The following is a 14,899-nucleotide window of genomic DNA, read 5'->3' on the forward strand; positions in this document are numbered from 1 at the left end:
CTTAACAGGGGTCGAATCGAGACACAATGCAGAGCGAGATCACACCGGCTACATTAGCACCCATTTCTATCAGTGTACAATGACCCACCCCGGTCACTACCCTCCACGTGTTTTCTAATAAACACGTCCAACCAATGAGAGTGGAGATGGGGCGACAGTGTAGCTTCTTATAGATCATACCTGTGCCTCCAGTTGAGATGAATCAACGCATGAACAGTTGCAGCGTAATCATAATGTCTGATGTCCACTGATGAGAATAAATAGATGAGTCATGATAAGGTGCCCTGTGTGCCATCAGAGCATGTGTGTGTGAATGGCATCAGTCTTTCACTTGCCAAGACCCTATCAGTCCCTATCAGCACGCCTTTCAGTCAATACAGATGGCTCCCAGCACGCCTATCAGTCGATACAGACACCCTGCTCCCAGCACGCCTATCAGTCGATACAGACACCCTGCTCCCAGCACGCCTATCAGTCGATACAGACACCCTGCTCCAGCACGCCTATCAGTCCGCCTTCCTAAGTGTCGCATCCAATGGCAATATGTGATTCACTTAATTGGATGTCATTTTGCCTCTCAGTGTTCATAATCAAACTTTTTAAGGGGTTCCTATTTCTTTCTTTTTAATATATATTTTTTACATTATGTACCTTAAATAGCTCCGGACGTGGGCTTGTGTGTTTACCGTTAACTGGAAATCAAATGCCTCAACCTGTCGGGGGGAATAAATTAGCGGTGGCTGAGGTTGAGTGGAAGGTGAGGGGGTTTGTGAGGAAAAAAATAGCCTCCGAGACGAGAGAGAGAGAGAGAGAGAGAGAGAGAGAGAGAGAGAGAGAGAGAGAGAGAGAGAGAGAGAGAGAGAGAGAGAGAGAGAAAGAGAGAGAGAGAGAGAGAGAGAGAGAGAGAGAGAGAGAGAGAGAGAGAGAGACAGAGAGCGCGACAGAGATAGAGGGAGAGAGAGAGACAGAGAGTGAACGATAGAGCGAGAAGCAGGAGAAGCACGCTGGCTGCTTGGCCCGCCTCCAGGGCCTGTTTCTGCCTTTCAATCAAGGTGAGGTGAAGTGGTGGTGGAGCGAGGGTGGGTATGCCCCCCCCCCCCCTCTCTCCCATATACAACCCCCCCCCCCCCCCCCCCCCCCACACCCACACCCCGCTCCCCCTGTAACTGTTGACCAGAGACATACAGACACACAGACCCTCCCTTCTTACCTTTCATGTTAATACCCCAACAGCTTTGGCAGCGTATCTCTTGCTACCAGCCAGTGAAGTGTTTGCTGTTCATAATGTGTGAGTAAGGTGTGTGTGTGTGTGTGTGTGTGTGTGTGTGTGTGTTTCTGTCTCTGTGTGTGTGTGTGTCTATACACAGGTGAATGTGTATGTGTGCCTGTGTGTGTAGTGTACACATGTGTGTGAATGTGTCTTGAGTCTGTGTGTCTGTGTATGTGCAAGTATGTATGTGTGTGCGTGGTGTGTGTGTGTGTGTGTGTGTGTGTGTGTGTGTGTGTGTGTGTGTGTGTGTGTGTGTGTGTGTGTGTGTGTGTGTGTGTGTGTGTGTGTGTATACACAGGCTGTGAATGGGCTGATTGAGGCTGGGCCTCCCTGACTGGGCTGTGCGTCATTGGCTGCCACCTGAGTGGTCCTGGAGCCCCACCACAGCATCACACACCATCACACACCCTCACACACCTCACCACACCCTCACACACCATCACATACCTCACCACACCATCACACACCCTCACACACCATCACATACCTCACCACACCATCACACACCATCACATACCTCACCACACCATCACACACCATCACATACCTCACCACACCATCACACACCATCACATACCTCACCACACCATCACACACCCTCACACACCATCACATACCTCACCACACACCATCACATACCTCACCACACCATCACATACCTCACCACACCATCACATACCTCATCACACCATCACACACCATCACATACCTCATCACACCATCACATACCATCACATACCATCATACCTCACCACACCATCACATACCATCACATACCATCATACCTCACCACACCATCACACACCATCACATACCTCACCACACCATCACACACCATCACATACCTCACCACACACCCTCACACACCCTCACACACCATCACACACCATCACACACCCTCACACACCCTCACACACCCTCACACACCATCACACACCTCACCACTGCATCACACACCATCACACACCTCACACACCATCACACACCTCACCACTGCATCACACACCACCACACACCTCACACACCATCACACACCTCACCACTGCATCACACACCATCACACACCTCACCACTGCATCACACACCTCACCACTGCATCACACACCCCGCTCTGCATCACACACCCCGCTCTGTATCACTGCAGGCCCTAGTGGACGGCTCAGAGTTCCTTTGTGCCATAAGACACTACACTGGACATAAAAGGACATTTTAGGGCAACAATCTCCCTGGGTTCCTATACATTAGATCCATTAGATATTCACACAGTCTTGAAGAGTTTGATCTGTAGATGGAAAATATGCTTGTTGAAACATTATTTTGTAAAGATGCTATATTATGGAATTATCAGAAATTCCTCCTCATTAACACTTTGGATGCCGCCAACGCTATAAGTCGCTAGTTCATGCCGCCAGTTGAGTGCCGCCAACGACATATATCGTCTGTTTGCCGTTTTAAAAATTTATTGGCGATTTGAATTCATATTTCATCAATCGAGCCTCGGGTTAGTGCTGCAGAGTCTCTCTGAGCTCAATTGGGAAGATACCGCCCCCTATCGACTCTCCCTGTGTAACTGCACCCCATTAGTTCAGACTAATGCAGGGGGAGTGGTTAGTTTGCTCATTTAATTTTTCCGTCAAGGCATCTGAAGAGACCAAGTGATCGCATTTGGAATGGCGATCAGGAATTGGAATAATCTTTTTGGATAACATCTGATCTCAGGTAAGGAATCTATTTTACCAGTCTTACACCGGTTCCTGACAGGGAGCGAGCGAGCGAACTAGAGACGAAATCGCGCGCAACACTGTCCTGATATGAGGCGGCGCGTGTCCGAGTGTGTCTGTGTGTGTGTGTGTTACCTGGAAGCACACGTGGGCCTGCGATTCTTGACCAATAAAAAGTGTTTAGGGGCGGGACTCGGCCGCGTAATCGCTCAACTAGAGACACAGCGAGCGAATATCTGAGGGGTGGACGACATCGCTGCTCAGTTCGCTGTCGCTCGCGGCAGGTCAGGATAGTCTGACCTATCGAGCGAGTAAACACTCGCTCGCATCCGTCGAGACTGTGTTTACTTTTGTTAATATTTATAGTTTTTAGAGTTTTGTGCGTACCAACTGTTGGTGCATTTAATGTATATGACCGTCAGTCACTCATAGACATTGGATTACGGGAAACTTACCAACTGGATTACTCGCTGGATCAGCTTTCCGAACCACATCAATGGCCTGAAGAAATCCTCCGGAGATTAGGACCAGACCCTTTGTTCCCAGAGCCCAGGAAAAGACGACGAGGAAAGAGGGCTGGGATCCGAAACAGGCTGAGATCCAGACGCCACCGTACACCACTTCCCAGTATATTGCTAGCCAATGTACAATCAATAGACAATAAACTGGATGACATCCGAGCAAGGATTCAATATCAAAGAGACGTTAGGGACTGCAATGTCCTTTGCTTCACCGAAACATGGCTGACGCCGGAGGTTCCAGATCACGCGATTCAACCAGCGGATCACTTCTTTATCCATAGAAAGGATCGGTCACCATCAGAGTCCGGTAAACAACGTGGAGGAGGTATTGCCTTCATGTTTAACAAAAATTGGAGTGATCCAACGAACGTGAAGGAATTATCCAACCACTGCTCCCCAGAACTGGAATATATAACCATCAAGTGTCGTCCTTTCTTCCTCCCGAGGGAGTTAACGGCGATCGTCCTGATCGGAGTGTATATTCCACCGCAAGCTAGCAACAAGGTTGCGCTCTCCAGACTACACGACGAGGTAAATAGAATACAAGTGGCTAACGTTAACGCCGCCATTTTAGTACTGGGAGATTTCAATAGCGCCAATCTGAGAAAGGTATTGCCCGACTTCTATCAGCATGTGACTTGCAACACCAGAGGCGGTAACATCCTAGATCACTGTTACACGCAATTTAAAGGTGGCTACAAGGCTCATTCTGATAGTGGCTTCGGTAAGTCAGATCACGCATCAATTTTTCTTTCACCAAAGTATAGACAGAGAATTAAAAGTACTCCCGTAGTCTCGCGAGAGGTGCAGAAATGGGATGTGACGTCAGAGGATACGATCCGGTCAGTGTTTCACAACACAGACTGGAATGTGTTCCGCGACACAGATAACATTAATGCCTACACGGAGACAGTGCTGGACTATGTTTGTACTAGGGTGAAAGAAACAATCCCCACTACCAAAATGAAAGTTTACCCAAATCAAAAACCCTGGGTAGACAAATCCGTCCGTGAAGCTCTGAGAGAGCGCACCAAAGCATACAACGACGGCCTAGAGGCAGGCAACATGAATGACCACAAGGTGGCGCGATACAACGTAAGGAGGACTGTGTCAGAGGCCAAACGACGCTACAGGGATAAAATTGAACTCCAGTTTGAACAAGCTGACTCTAGAGCTATGTGGCAGGGGCTCAAAACGATGACAGACTACAAAGGCGCCTCCCTCAAACTGAACAGTGACATCTCCTTAGCAAATGACCTCAATACCTTCTATGCGAGGTTTGATGCTGGTAATAACAACACCAGCTCACAAGCCTCGGCAATGGGGGGGGGGGGGGTCGGCTGCTGATGGAGGCGCAGTGTTCAGGGTAACAGAGCATGAGGTGAGGCGGACCTTTAAAAAAGTGAATATCAGGAAGGCAGCAGGTCCAGACGGCATCCCCGGCCGCGTCCTAAAAGTCTGTGCCGACCAACTGGCCCCAGTATTCACTGACATATTTAACCTGTCCTTAGAACAGGCTGTCATCCCCACCTGCCTGAAGAAGTCCACTATTATCCCTGTACCCAAAAAATCCAAGCCTGCTTGCCTCAACGACTACCGCCCTGTAGCTCTCACCTCCATAGCCATGAAGTGCTTCGAGAAGCTAGTAAAGGGCTACATCTGCTCCTCCCTCCCCATCAACATGGACCCCCTGCAATTTGCATACCGCCCCAACAGGTCCACGGAGGACGCCATATCCCATGTGCTGCACACAGCAGCATCACACCTGGACAAGAGGCAGGGGAACTATGTGAGAATGCTATTCATCGACTACAGCTCGGCATTCAATACCATAGTCCCCTCCATACTCATAGCCAAGCTCAGGGACCTGGGCTTGGGCTATGACCTCTGCCAGTGGGTCTTGGACTTCCTGACTGGCAGACCCCAGGTGGTGAGAGCAGGCAACTGCACCTCCTCATCCATCACCCTCAACATAGGGGCCCCCCAGGGCTGTGTTCTGAGTCCCCTCCTCTACTCCCTGTACACACACGACTGTGTGGCTCAGCGGAGTAGCAATACAATCGTCAAATTTGCTGACGACACAGTGGTGGTGGGCCTAATCTCTGCCAACGACAAGAGGGCCTACCTGGAAGAGGTCAAGGTCCTGGCGGGATGGTGCCAGGAAAACAGCCTCTCCCTGAACGTCAGCAAAACAAAGGAGATGATTGTGGACTTCAGGAGGTCGGGGGTCAAGGACTACAGCCCCCTCAGCATCGACGGGGCACCGGTTGAGAGAGTCAACAGCTTCAAGTACCTCGGAGCCTACATATCCGAGGACTTGACATGGACCACACACATTAACAGTGTGGTGAAGAAGGCACGACAATGCCTCTACTTCCTCAGGCGCCTAAGGAAGTTCCAAGTCAGCCAGAAGATCCTTAAGAACTTCTACTCATGTACAATAGAGAGCATCTTGACCGGCAACATCACCTCCTGGTTTGGGAATAGCACTGCAAAAGACCAAAGCAGACTACAAAGAGTGACACGTTCAGCCGAACGCACAATTGGAGGGGGGCTCCCCACCCTCCAGAACATTTACTACAAGCGTTGCAAGGGCAAGGCTAAGAGAATCATTAAAGACTCCAGTCACCCGAACAACTGCCTCTTCGAACTGCTGCGGTCAGGCAAGCGATACAGGAGTCTCAAGGCGAGCACAGAAAGACTCAGAAGTAGCTTCTATCCCCAGGCCATCAGGCTGCTAAACGAACAATGAATGAACACTACACAACAACAACGACCAAACGCACATAGCACACACATCCACACGCACACACTCACTTTAAACAAACACACTGTAGCACCCACTCCACACACTTTATAGCACACACCCACTTTAAACAAACACACTGTAGCACCCACTCCCCACACTTTATATTTATGGATGAAGGATTGCACTACAACTCGTACACCTTACTGTAAATTGTACCTAAAATTGTACCTCATCCCATTTCTGCTTTGCACTAGATAGTACTGTACATTAGTACACTGCATAGTATTGTGTATTGTATATTATATGGTAACTCAGAACATTGTACATATGTCTATACCGAACACTGTGACCTCATTTTCTTCTTCTAAATTCATGCTATATTATGTTATTATGTTATTTGATACTATCTTGTCTAGCACAGTCTCTGGAGCGTAACAGTAAGAAGCATTTTGTATGAAAGTATTCTGTACTTCTGTATGACAACTATTAAAGAACTTGAACTTGAACTTGAAACGAATACATTTTAATCATTTTCGCAATCACGCTCGCTCGCGTCACTCCCTGTCAGGAAGGGGTGTTAGGATAATCAGACCTGTTTTCACGGAGATATAAGCTTTTTCCCTATGCGCGTGTGTGTGTGTGTGCGCGGTGATTCCTGATCTGGAAATGAGAGAATCGATTTTTCAGCCCGCCTCTATAGCGTGCATAAGTACACATATACTATCGATAATCTAGCGTTTATTTGAAAACGATTAATAAATAGGCCGAAAAATTACAACGTTTTTGTGTATTCTAGAATATTCCAGTAAATGCCGTTTATCACGGAATCTATATATTTTCCTTGAAAACGAGGGCTTTTCAAAATGCTATAAAACGAAAATGAATCGATAAAAAAACAATCTGTTTCGACAATGTTGACTGCAAACAAGTCATTGATAAACGACAGGCAGATTAGACACATAGCCATAATTTAAGAGAGAGAATATGCGTTCACAACGCTATCATTGAAGTGGGTGCTGGCATTTAACAGGGTTTTCAATGTTAAATGGCCGGCACTGAAAGTGTTAATGACACCGGTGGCCGTTAAGTGAACTGCACTATTACAGCCTGGCTCATGGAATTCAGATCAAACTAGGCGTCGCAGATCAAATGTGATTCAAGGTTCAGCAATTGCATGTCGTATTTCTCACTTAAAATGTCGACAGAATCATATTTTTATGGCGCTGTAGAGAGGTGGGAGAGAGGCGAGGCACATAAATGTCACATCCTTTGGAGTCCTTTACATCAGAACACAGTCATTACAAATGATTGAAAATCTGTGTTTTGGTCAGCGTTTAAAATGATGTCTGCTGATAGTGGCTGGGCAACACTGTACATGTTAGGCCACTACACAGCAGCTGAAGACAACAACATCACAATAATATATAGGTGACAATAATGGGAAATGACAGCTGGTCTACAACTTTATAAATCATGAAAGTGTTTCAGAACTGCAAAGTGTTTTGTGCAATTCCCCAAACCATATGAAATTCATTTTCCCTACTTTTCTAGAACTTTGCAGGAAGTTCCCTGATCTCCACGTTTTTCCTGTCCATGATTTGTGGGCCTATACGGTATTTTCCACAGGTTCTTGGGTTTGTGTGACGCTGGTAAGGTGGAGGGGGGGGGAGTGAGAGACACACAGTGGAGCAGTGGAGAGAGAGAGAGAATGTGTGCGTACAAAACAACAACCATTGTTCGTTTGTTGTGGTTTGAAGTTGGGAAACCCATCTGCGGTGGTGCCGACACAAACAAATCTCTATATGGGAAACGCCGCCATGTGTAAAGAGGGGTGAATCCACGTTCAGGTTGTTGTTTTTTAGGTCACTATGAATGAGATGATCCAAGTGAAGTGATCTAGGACTGCAGACCGACGCTCCACCCTGATCAGTTTGAAGAGCATGGGTCCAGAGACTCACCCAGTGTTTTAACCTGACTCCTATTGTTCTGTTGTGAGGAGGACATTTGACAACCGGGCATAAAACTTGTTCTGGGTCTCCCCCCCCCCGAGAAACTCCACCAGACGGCATTATCTGGAGCCGAGCAGACCTCTTAGTGAACTGCAGAAGGTTTTCCCCTCAACTATTTCTTCAACTTTCCTCAAGTCTGGCCTCTACTACAGTTGGGTGGTCTGCTCTCCTCTGGGTTGATGTCATCCGGTGGAGTTTATCGGGGGGGGGGGGGGGGGGCGATGTGGCTGAGCTCTCGGTTTGATTTCAACCTTCAAAATCACAAGCAGGTTCGCCAATCTCCCAGTATTTTTTTTCTCCAGTCACCAGTAGCCTGCATTACTTTAACAGACAGTGTAGCTGCTAATTAACGTTAGCTCACCAGTAGCCTGCATTACTGTTAAAGAACACACAGCGTAGCTGCTAATTAACGTTAGCTCACCAGTAGCCTGCATTACGTAAGGGATAATGTATAGCTACGAGGTCAGTCGCAAAATAATTGACCGACACGGAGCGCTGAGGTGTTTTAAACGTCAGTGAAGGTCAATTATTTTGCGACAATGACCGAGTATAGGCTATACATTATCCCGCTTATTACATGGCTAACTTACTAACAATATACCTAATTCATGACAAGACGAGATCAAATGCAGACGCAGTTGTTCTGTGGCTCTGTCAGCCCAAATAAAGTGATTATTATTATCGGCAGCCGGCAGGTCTGTGGTCTGATTGCATGACTGGGTGCAGCTGTGCATATGCTGAGCAGCACTGATACAATGTGTGTGTAGTGGGCTTGATTGGTCCAGCTGCGCACAGTGGTCATTATTGTTCGGCAGAGGTCCGTTATCGAGTAATATCGGACCTCTGACGAGCGCTATTGACCAATCACAAGCAAGCATTTCGGCGAATGTGAAAACGCCATGTAATAATGTTAAAGAACACACAGCGTAGCTGCTAATTAACGTTAGCTCACCAGTAGCCTGCATTACTGTTAAAGAACACACAGCGTAGTTGCTAATTAATGTTACTGTTAACACAGTCTGTGCCAAAAACGTAAAAAGTCGTTATTGGGCGCCGACGGTTGAGTGCCATCGTTTTTGGATCGTTTGATCTTTTTACTTTGATCCCCGCTCTACAGACTTGCCCAGAGGGATCTGCATCATTTTCGACCATCCCCACACATTAGAACTGCAATGCCGATCGACTATCACCAGGTGGTGGTATCGTCCGTGTCTGAACTGCGATGGCTTGGGTGGAATCACACTCTAACTTTAATTTCTGCTTGGCCAGTGGCCACTCCTCCTGTCGGAACATAGATTCACATTGATCGCCTAGAAATTCCGTTGCCTAAGCGCATTTGACCATCGAAACGTGTATAGACATATATACTGGTAATCGCGATGGCGATGTGATCACTTGAAATTATTCTTCTTGGAATACTTTCTGGCTAAAGTAAGGTACATTCTATGTCTATTTTACCGAATCTGAAACGTGTTCTTCTAACAATCACAGTTCTGTGTTTCACTGGACAAAAAATATGCTCGGCAAACACGATCATAGTTTTGAGTTAAAAAAATGTGTGACAGAAAGACATCTAGCTCAGTTTCCCCTCTGCCCTGACACTCACGCACATTCTCCACTGTGCATTCTCAATAAATCTGTAATCAATGACTGTGAATAAAAAAAACATGCTTCTATTTTGACCACAGGGGCAAAATGCCATCTCCTCGCTTTAATTTGGTCCTCTGTGTGCTCTGTGCGACTTTCACACGTTCAATTTGCATGTTGACCATATATATATAGCACCTAAAATAAATCCCACACTTATAGGCCCTATCAGCGATCTAAACGTAAACAACCGCCGCCGCCAAAAATAAGAAATCGAGACATTGACTGACTGAGCTCTTGATACAAAGACTAACACTGGTTTTCAAATTGTATTTGATGTGTTTTGTGGCTGCGGAGGGCTGTTTACGTTGGTAATGTTTGTAAACTGTGCAGTAAGACAGATCTAGAGTTCTGATTTACAGTGGGCTAAGAAATCCAGCATATTTTCCATCTAATCAAATCAAACCTCGGTCCCGAAGGGAATCACGGATCTTAAACACACACACACACACACACGCGCACACACGTGCATGCACACGCGCACACGCACACACACACACACACACACACACACACACACACACACACACACACACACACACACACACACACACACACACACACACACACACACACACACACACACACACACACACACACACACACACACACACACACACACACACACACACACACCTTGACGTGCTCCTGCAGCTGAGCCTCGTGCTGGCGCGACAGCTGCTCGTGTTGCCGCTGGAACTCCGCGATGAGGATCTGCCTCTGGATCTGCTGCTTCTGCTTCAGCGCCAGGAGCTCCTGCTGCAGCTGCTGCTCGCGGGCCGAGGACGACAGCACCGACCCGGTCTGCTGCTGCTGCTGCTGCTGCTGCTGCTGCTGCTGGCAGGGCGGCGAGAGGGACGACAGCACCGACCCGGTCTGCTGCTGCTGGCCGGGCGGCGAGAGGGACGACAGCTGTTGCTGCTGCTGCTGCTGGTGCTGGTGGTGGTGGTGGTGGTGGTGGTCCACACGCAGGTCCATGGGGATGGCGGCCGGAGGGAGACGCAGGGGCAGCGCCGAGTTGATGTCCACTGGAAGGAGAGAGAGAGAGAGAGAGGGTTGGTATAGAGTTAGAGGCCTGGGCTCCGGGAGGGGCGGGATGGGGACAATGAACAATTTGGGGGGGTGAAGTTTCCATTCAGTTTGGTCCCCAGATGCTCCACCGGTGTGATCTGAGCATGTGCGTACCCCCATCTCCCATTGGCTGGCGTACTGGTGACTTAGCCTCCAATATATTAGCCTTGGTTTTATCCAGGATATGTAAACTAACCATTCACTACGTCACAAGCCGCCATGTAATAATAATAATAATAATAATAATAATAATAATAATAATAATAATAATAGCTTGGATTTATATAGCGCCTTTCAAGAAACCCAAGGATGCTTTATTACAAAGCAAGAAAGAAGACACATAGGATATAAACACAATTAATAATAACAACAATAAAGGACAGGGAGACGACTAGGGGTCAAATAAATAATAATAACGATAAAGGACAGGGAGACGATTAGAGGCCGTAGGCCTTCGTGAACAGGTGGGTTTTCAAGGCCGTCTTAAAGGAGTCCAAGGACGTGGCAGAGAGGATCTCAATAGGCAGAAATGATTTGAAATGGTTGTTTACCTGCCAAAGAGCCTGGTATAATATACAACCTTACTATACTAACCCTAGGCAGAATGAACCAGCCTTTGACTGGTGAATGGTGTTAAAACGTCCCACCATGGTTTTGCCTTTTCACTTTTCAAACCTAGCCAGTTAGCCGGGTTTTGAACTGAATGATACTGAACTAGAGCAAGAGAGAAGGGACTAAAAGAAACACTGGTGTAGATGACACACTGAACCACTGAGCGACCCTGATAACTCAGTGGTCTACCGCTCCGGTACAGTCAGTGTGCCTCAACCTGGGGGTCAAAAGATGATTTTGGGAGCGTTAGCAAAAAGATATAAAAAATATATTATATTTATAATCTTGGGTATAGATGCTTTTTTATTTTCTTGTGACATAAGTCATATTTGAAGTCTGCAGCCATTCTCAAATGTTTTAATCGAGTGTACATATGAAATTCAATATGCAAATATGCTGTGCAATACAAAATAACCTTGCACTTATGGGACTGTGCCAATGAACCAATGAATAATGTTGGTTGGGAGGGAAGGAAGGGGTTAATTGCAGTGTTTCTCTGTATGTCTGCTGTAACGTGGTTGTCTTATGGTTTATTTCTTGTAATGCCGTGTTCCGACACAAAACACATTTCTGTATAAACAGACAATAAATAATGATCTTATCTTATCTTAAAGGAATACACCAACCTTTTGGTAAATTAGCTTATCTACCCTGGAGTTAGACAAGCAGATACATACCCTTTTCTTCTCTGTGCATGCATTAGGCTTAGGGAAGAGCCACACCGTTAACCTAGCTTAGTGTCATTCACTGGAAGTAGGTGTGCCAGTGTAGCCTAGTTCCCAACAGTCACTCCAAATACAACTCCAAAACCTTCCAAAACATGTTGTGACCTGTATATTTATCACGTGGAGAAATAATATATTTAATTTTTTGACATTTTCTTTTTCTAAGCAGATATATATTTGGATATTTTTTTTGGTGATTTCATCACCTCAAAAGCCCTGTTGTTTTTTGAAAAACGGTGAGGTGATGAAATCACTGCCCCCAGGCAGCAGTGGTTTGGCAAAAAATATATATCTGTATATATCTGCTTAGAAAACGAAAATGTCTAATACATTTTTTTTCTCCATGTGGTAAATACACAGGTCACAACATGTTTACAGGAAAGTTGTATTTGGAGTGTATTTCGTCACTGTTGGGAACTAGGCTACACTGGCACACCTACTTCCAGTGAATGACGCTAAGCTAGGCTAACGGCACAGCTGTTCCCTAAGCCTAATGCATGCACGGAGAAGAACATGGTATGTATCTGCTTGTCTAACTCCAGGGTAGATGGCAAATAAGCTAATTTCCCAAAAAGTTGGCGTGAAAATGAGAAAATAGAAAATCTTGGGTGTCAATCTGTCACCAATCTGTCTATAGGCGCGAATAGGCGTTCCTTTAGGGGGCGGTTGAGAACGAGAACCGCGGTAGTCGACTAGTCGTCCTACACTCGCCTGTGGAGACCTGACTGCAACTGCATGGGACTGAATCACACAATCACATGCAGTGATGTCATGCACCCCCCCCCCCCCCCCCCCCCGCCCTCCTCTTTCCATTATCTGCTTACTGACGCACACACACTAAAAATATCATATGATCAAACACAAGTCTCCTCGCTAGTGATGTGACCACTATTGATACTGGATATTGTTTATTGTTTTATTAGGATCCCCATTAGATGCCGATTCTAGTCTTCCTGAGGTCCTCACAAGGATGTGATACAGTAGCCTGCAAATACAGAACGTAGGGCTATTAATACAATTAAAATAATAATGGAAAAAGGCATAAAGGAAATCAAAAATGTATGCTCAACATTGAAGACATAACAACAATTATGAAAAAGGCAAAAATAAATAAATAAGATAGATAAATTAAATAGGTATAGGTATACCAGGCCAATACCAGGCTACAATAGGGTACCGCCCGGTATCAGAGAATTTACCTATCACAAGCCCCGCCCCCTTTTTTTGATCCTCCAATCGGTCAGTTAGTTAGTTCATTTATTGACACAAAAGAATATGATATTTGGGTCCAAACAATTTACAGTATATTGTATGTATGAAGTACAAAACGTGGAAAAACAATACAACATCAGTCATGGGAAACTAGCTGACATTCCAAGAGCACAAGGCATGCATGTAGCATAACTACAGTTATTTTATCTGTGTCCACAAAAAGTGATCCCAGCTCAATGGAGTCGTGTCCATATTTTGAATATATCCTCTGAGCGACGCCACCCGAGTATGTGTTCCTCATTCTGTCTGCCAGTCTGACAGACACATCATGCACGATGTTCAGGTGTTGGTGTACGACTCCACCTTCCCGTTTAGATTCCCAGCCTGCGGGAGGACAAACGGAAGAATCTGAATGTTATTCTTAGATGGTCTTGGATGTACGGTGCATCGCTAGTGTACAGTGGATGTACGGCGCATCGCTAGTGTACAGTGGATGTACGGTGCATCGCTAGTGTACAGTGGATGTACGGCGCATCGCTAGTGTACAGTGGATGTACGGTGCATCGCTAGTGTACAGTGGATGTACGGTGCATCGCTAGTGTACAGTGGATGTACGGCGCATCGCTAGTGTACAGTGGATGTACGGTGCATCGCTAGTGTACAGAGGATGTACGGTGCATCGCTAGTGTACAGAGGATGTACGGCGCATCGCTAGTGTACAGTGGATGTACGGTGCATCGCTAGTGTACAGAGGATGTACGGTGCATCGCTAGTGTACAGAGGATGTACGGTGCATCGCTAGTGTACAGTGGATGTACGGCGCATCGCTAGTGTACAGTGGATGTACGGCGCATCGCTAGTGTACAGTGGATGTACGGCGCATCGCTAGTGTACAGTGGATGTACGGTGCATCGCTAGTGTACAGATGATGTACGGTGCATCGCGAGTGTACAGTGGATGTACGGCGCATCGCTAGTGTACAGAGGATGTACGGCGCATCGCTAGTGTACAGAGGATGTACGGTGCATCGCTAGTGTACAGTGGATAATAATAATAATAATAATAATAATAATAATAATAATAATAATAATAATAATAATAATAATAATAATAATAATAATGCAGGACTTAACTCAGAAGTCTTTATTCGGCATGCAGTGATGGGCGGCACACACACACACAGGAACACACACACACATGCACTGTTTTTTTAGGGTCGCCGATGCGATTGAGCTCTAGCTTGACCCATCCCGTCGTCCTTCCCCCCAAGGGCAGCCGGGAGCAGACAGGGCGTCGGTGAGGTACCACGCCCGGGGACCAATCCAAGTGCTCCTGCCTGTCTTCGATCTGTTGTGCATGTTG

General features: G+C 46.5%; 1 protein-coding gene across 1 annotated transcript in view; it reads right to left on the reverse strand.

Moving 5' to 3' along the window:
- The window catches only part of LOC311229276 (uncharacterized protein), a gene marked incomplete at its 5' end in the record, with an annotated part of 145,380 nt that overhangs the window by 76,321 nt on the left and 54,160 nt on the right, over positions 1–14,899 (reverse strand). Inside the window, 1 exon segment of the mRNA XM_084315344.1 lies at positions 10,554–10,945. Coding sequence (XP_084171470.1) covers positions 10,554–10,945 — 392 coding nt within the window.

This window comes from Notolepis coatsorum (genome assembly GCF_963971535.1).
Source record: "Notolepis coatsorum genome assembly, chromosome: 1".
In the NCBI taxonomy this organism is placed as follows: Eukaryota; Metazoa; Chordata; class Actinopteri; order Aulopiformes; family Paralepididae; genus Notolepis; species Notolepis coatsorum.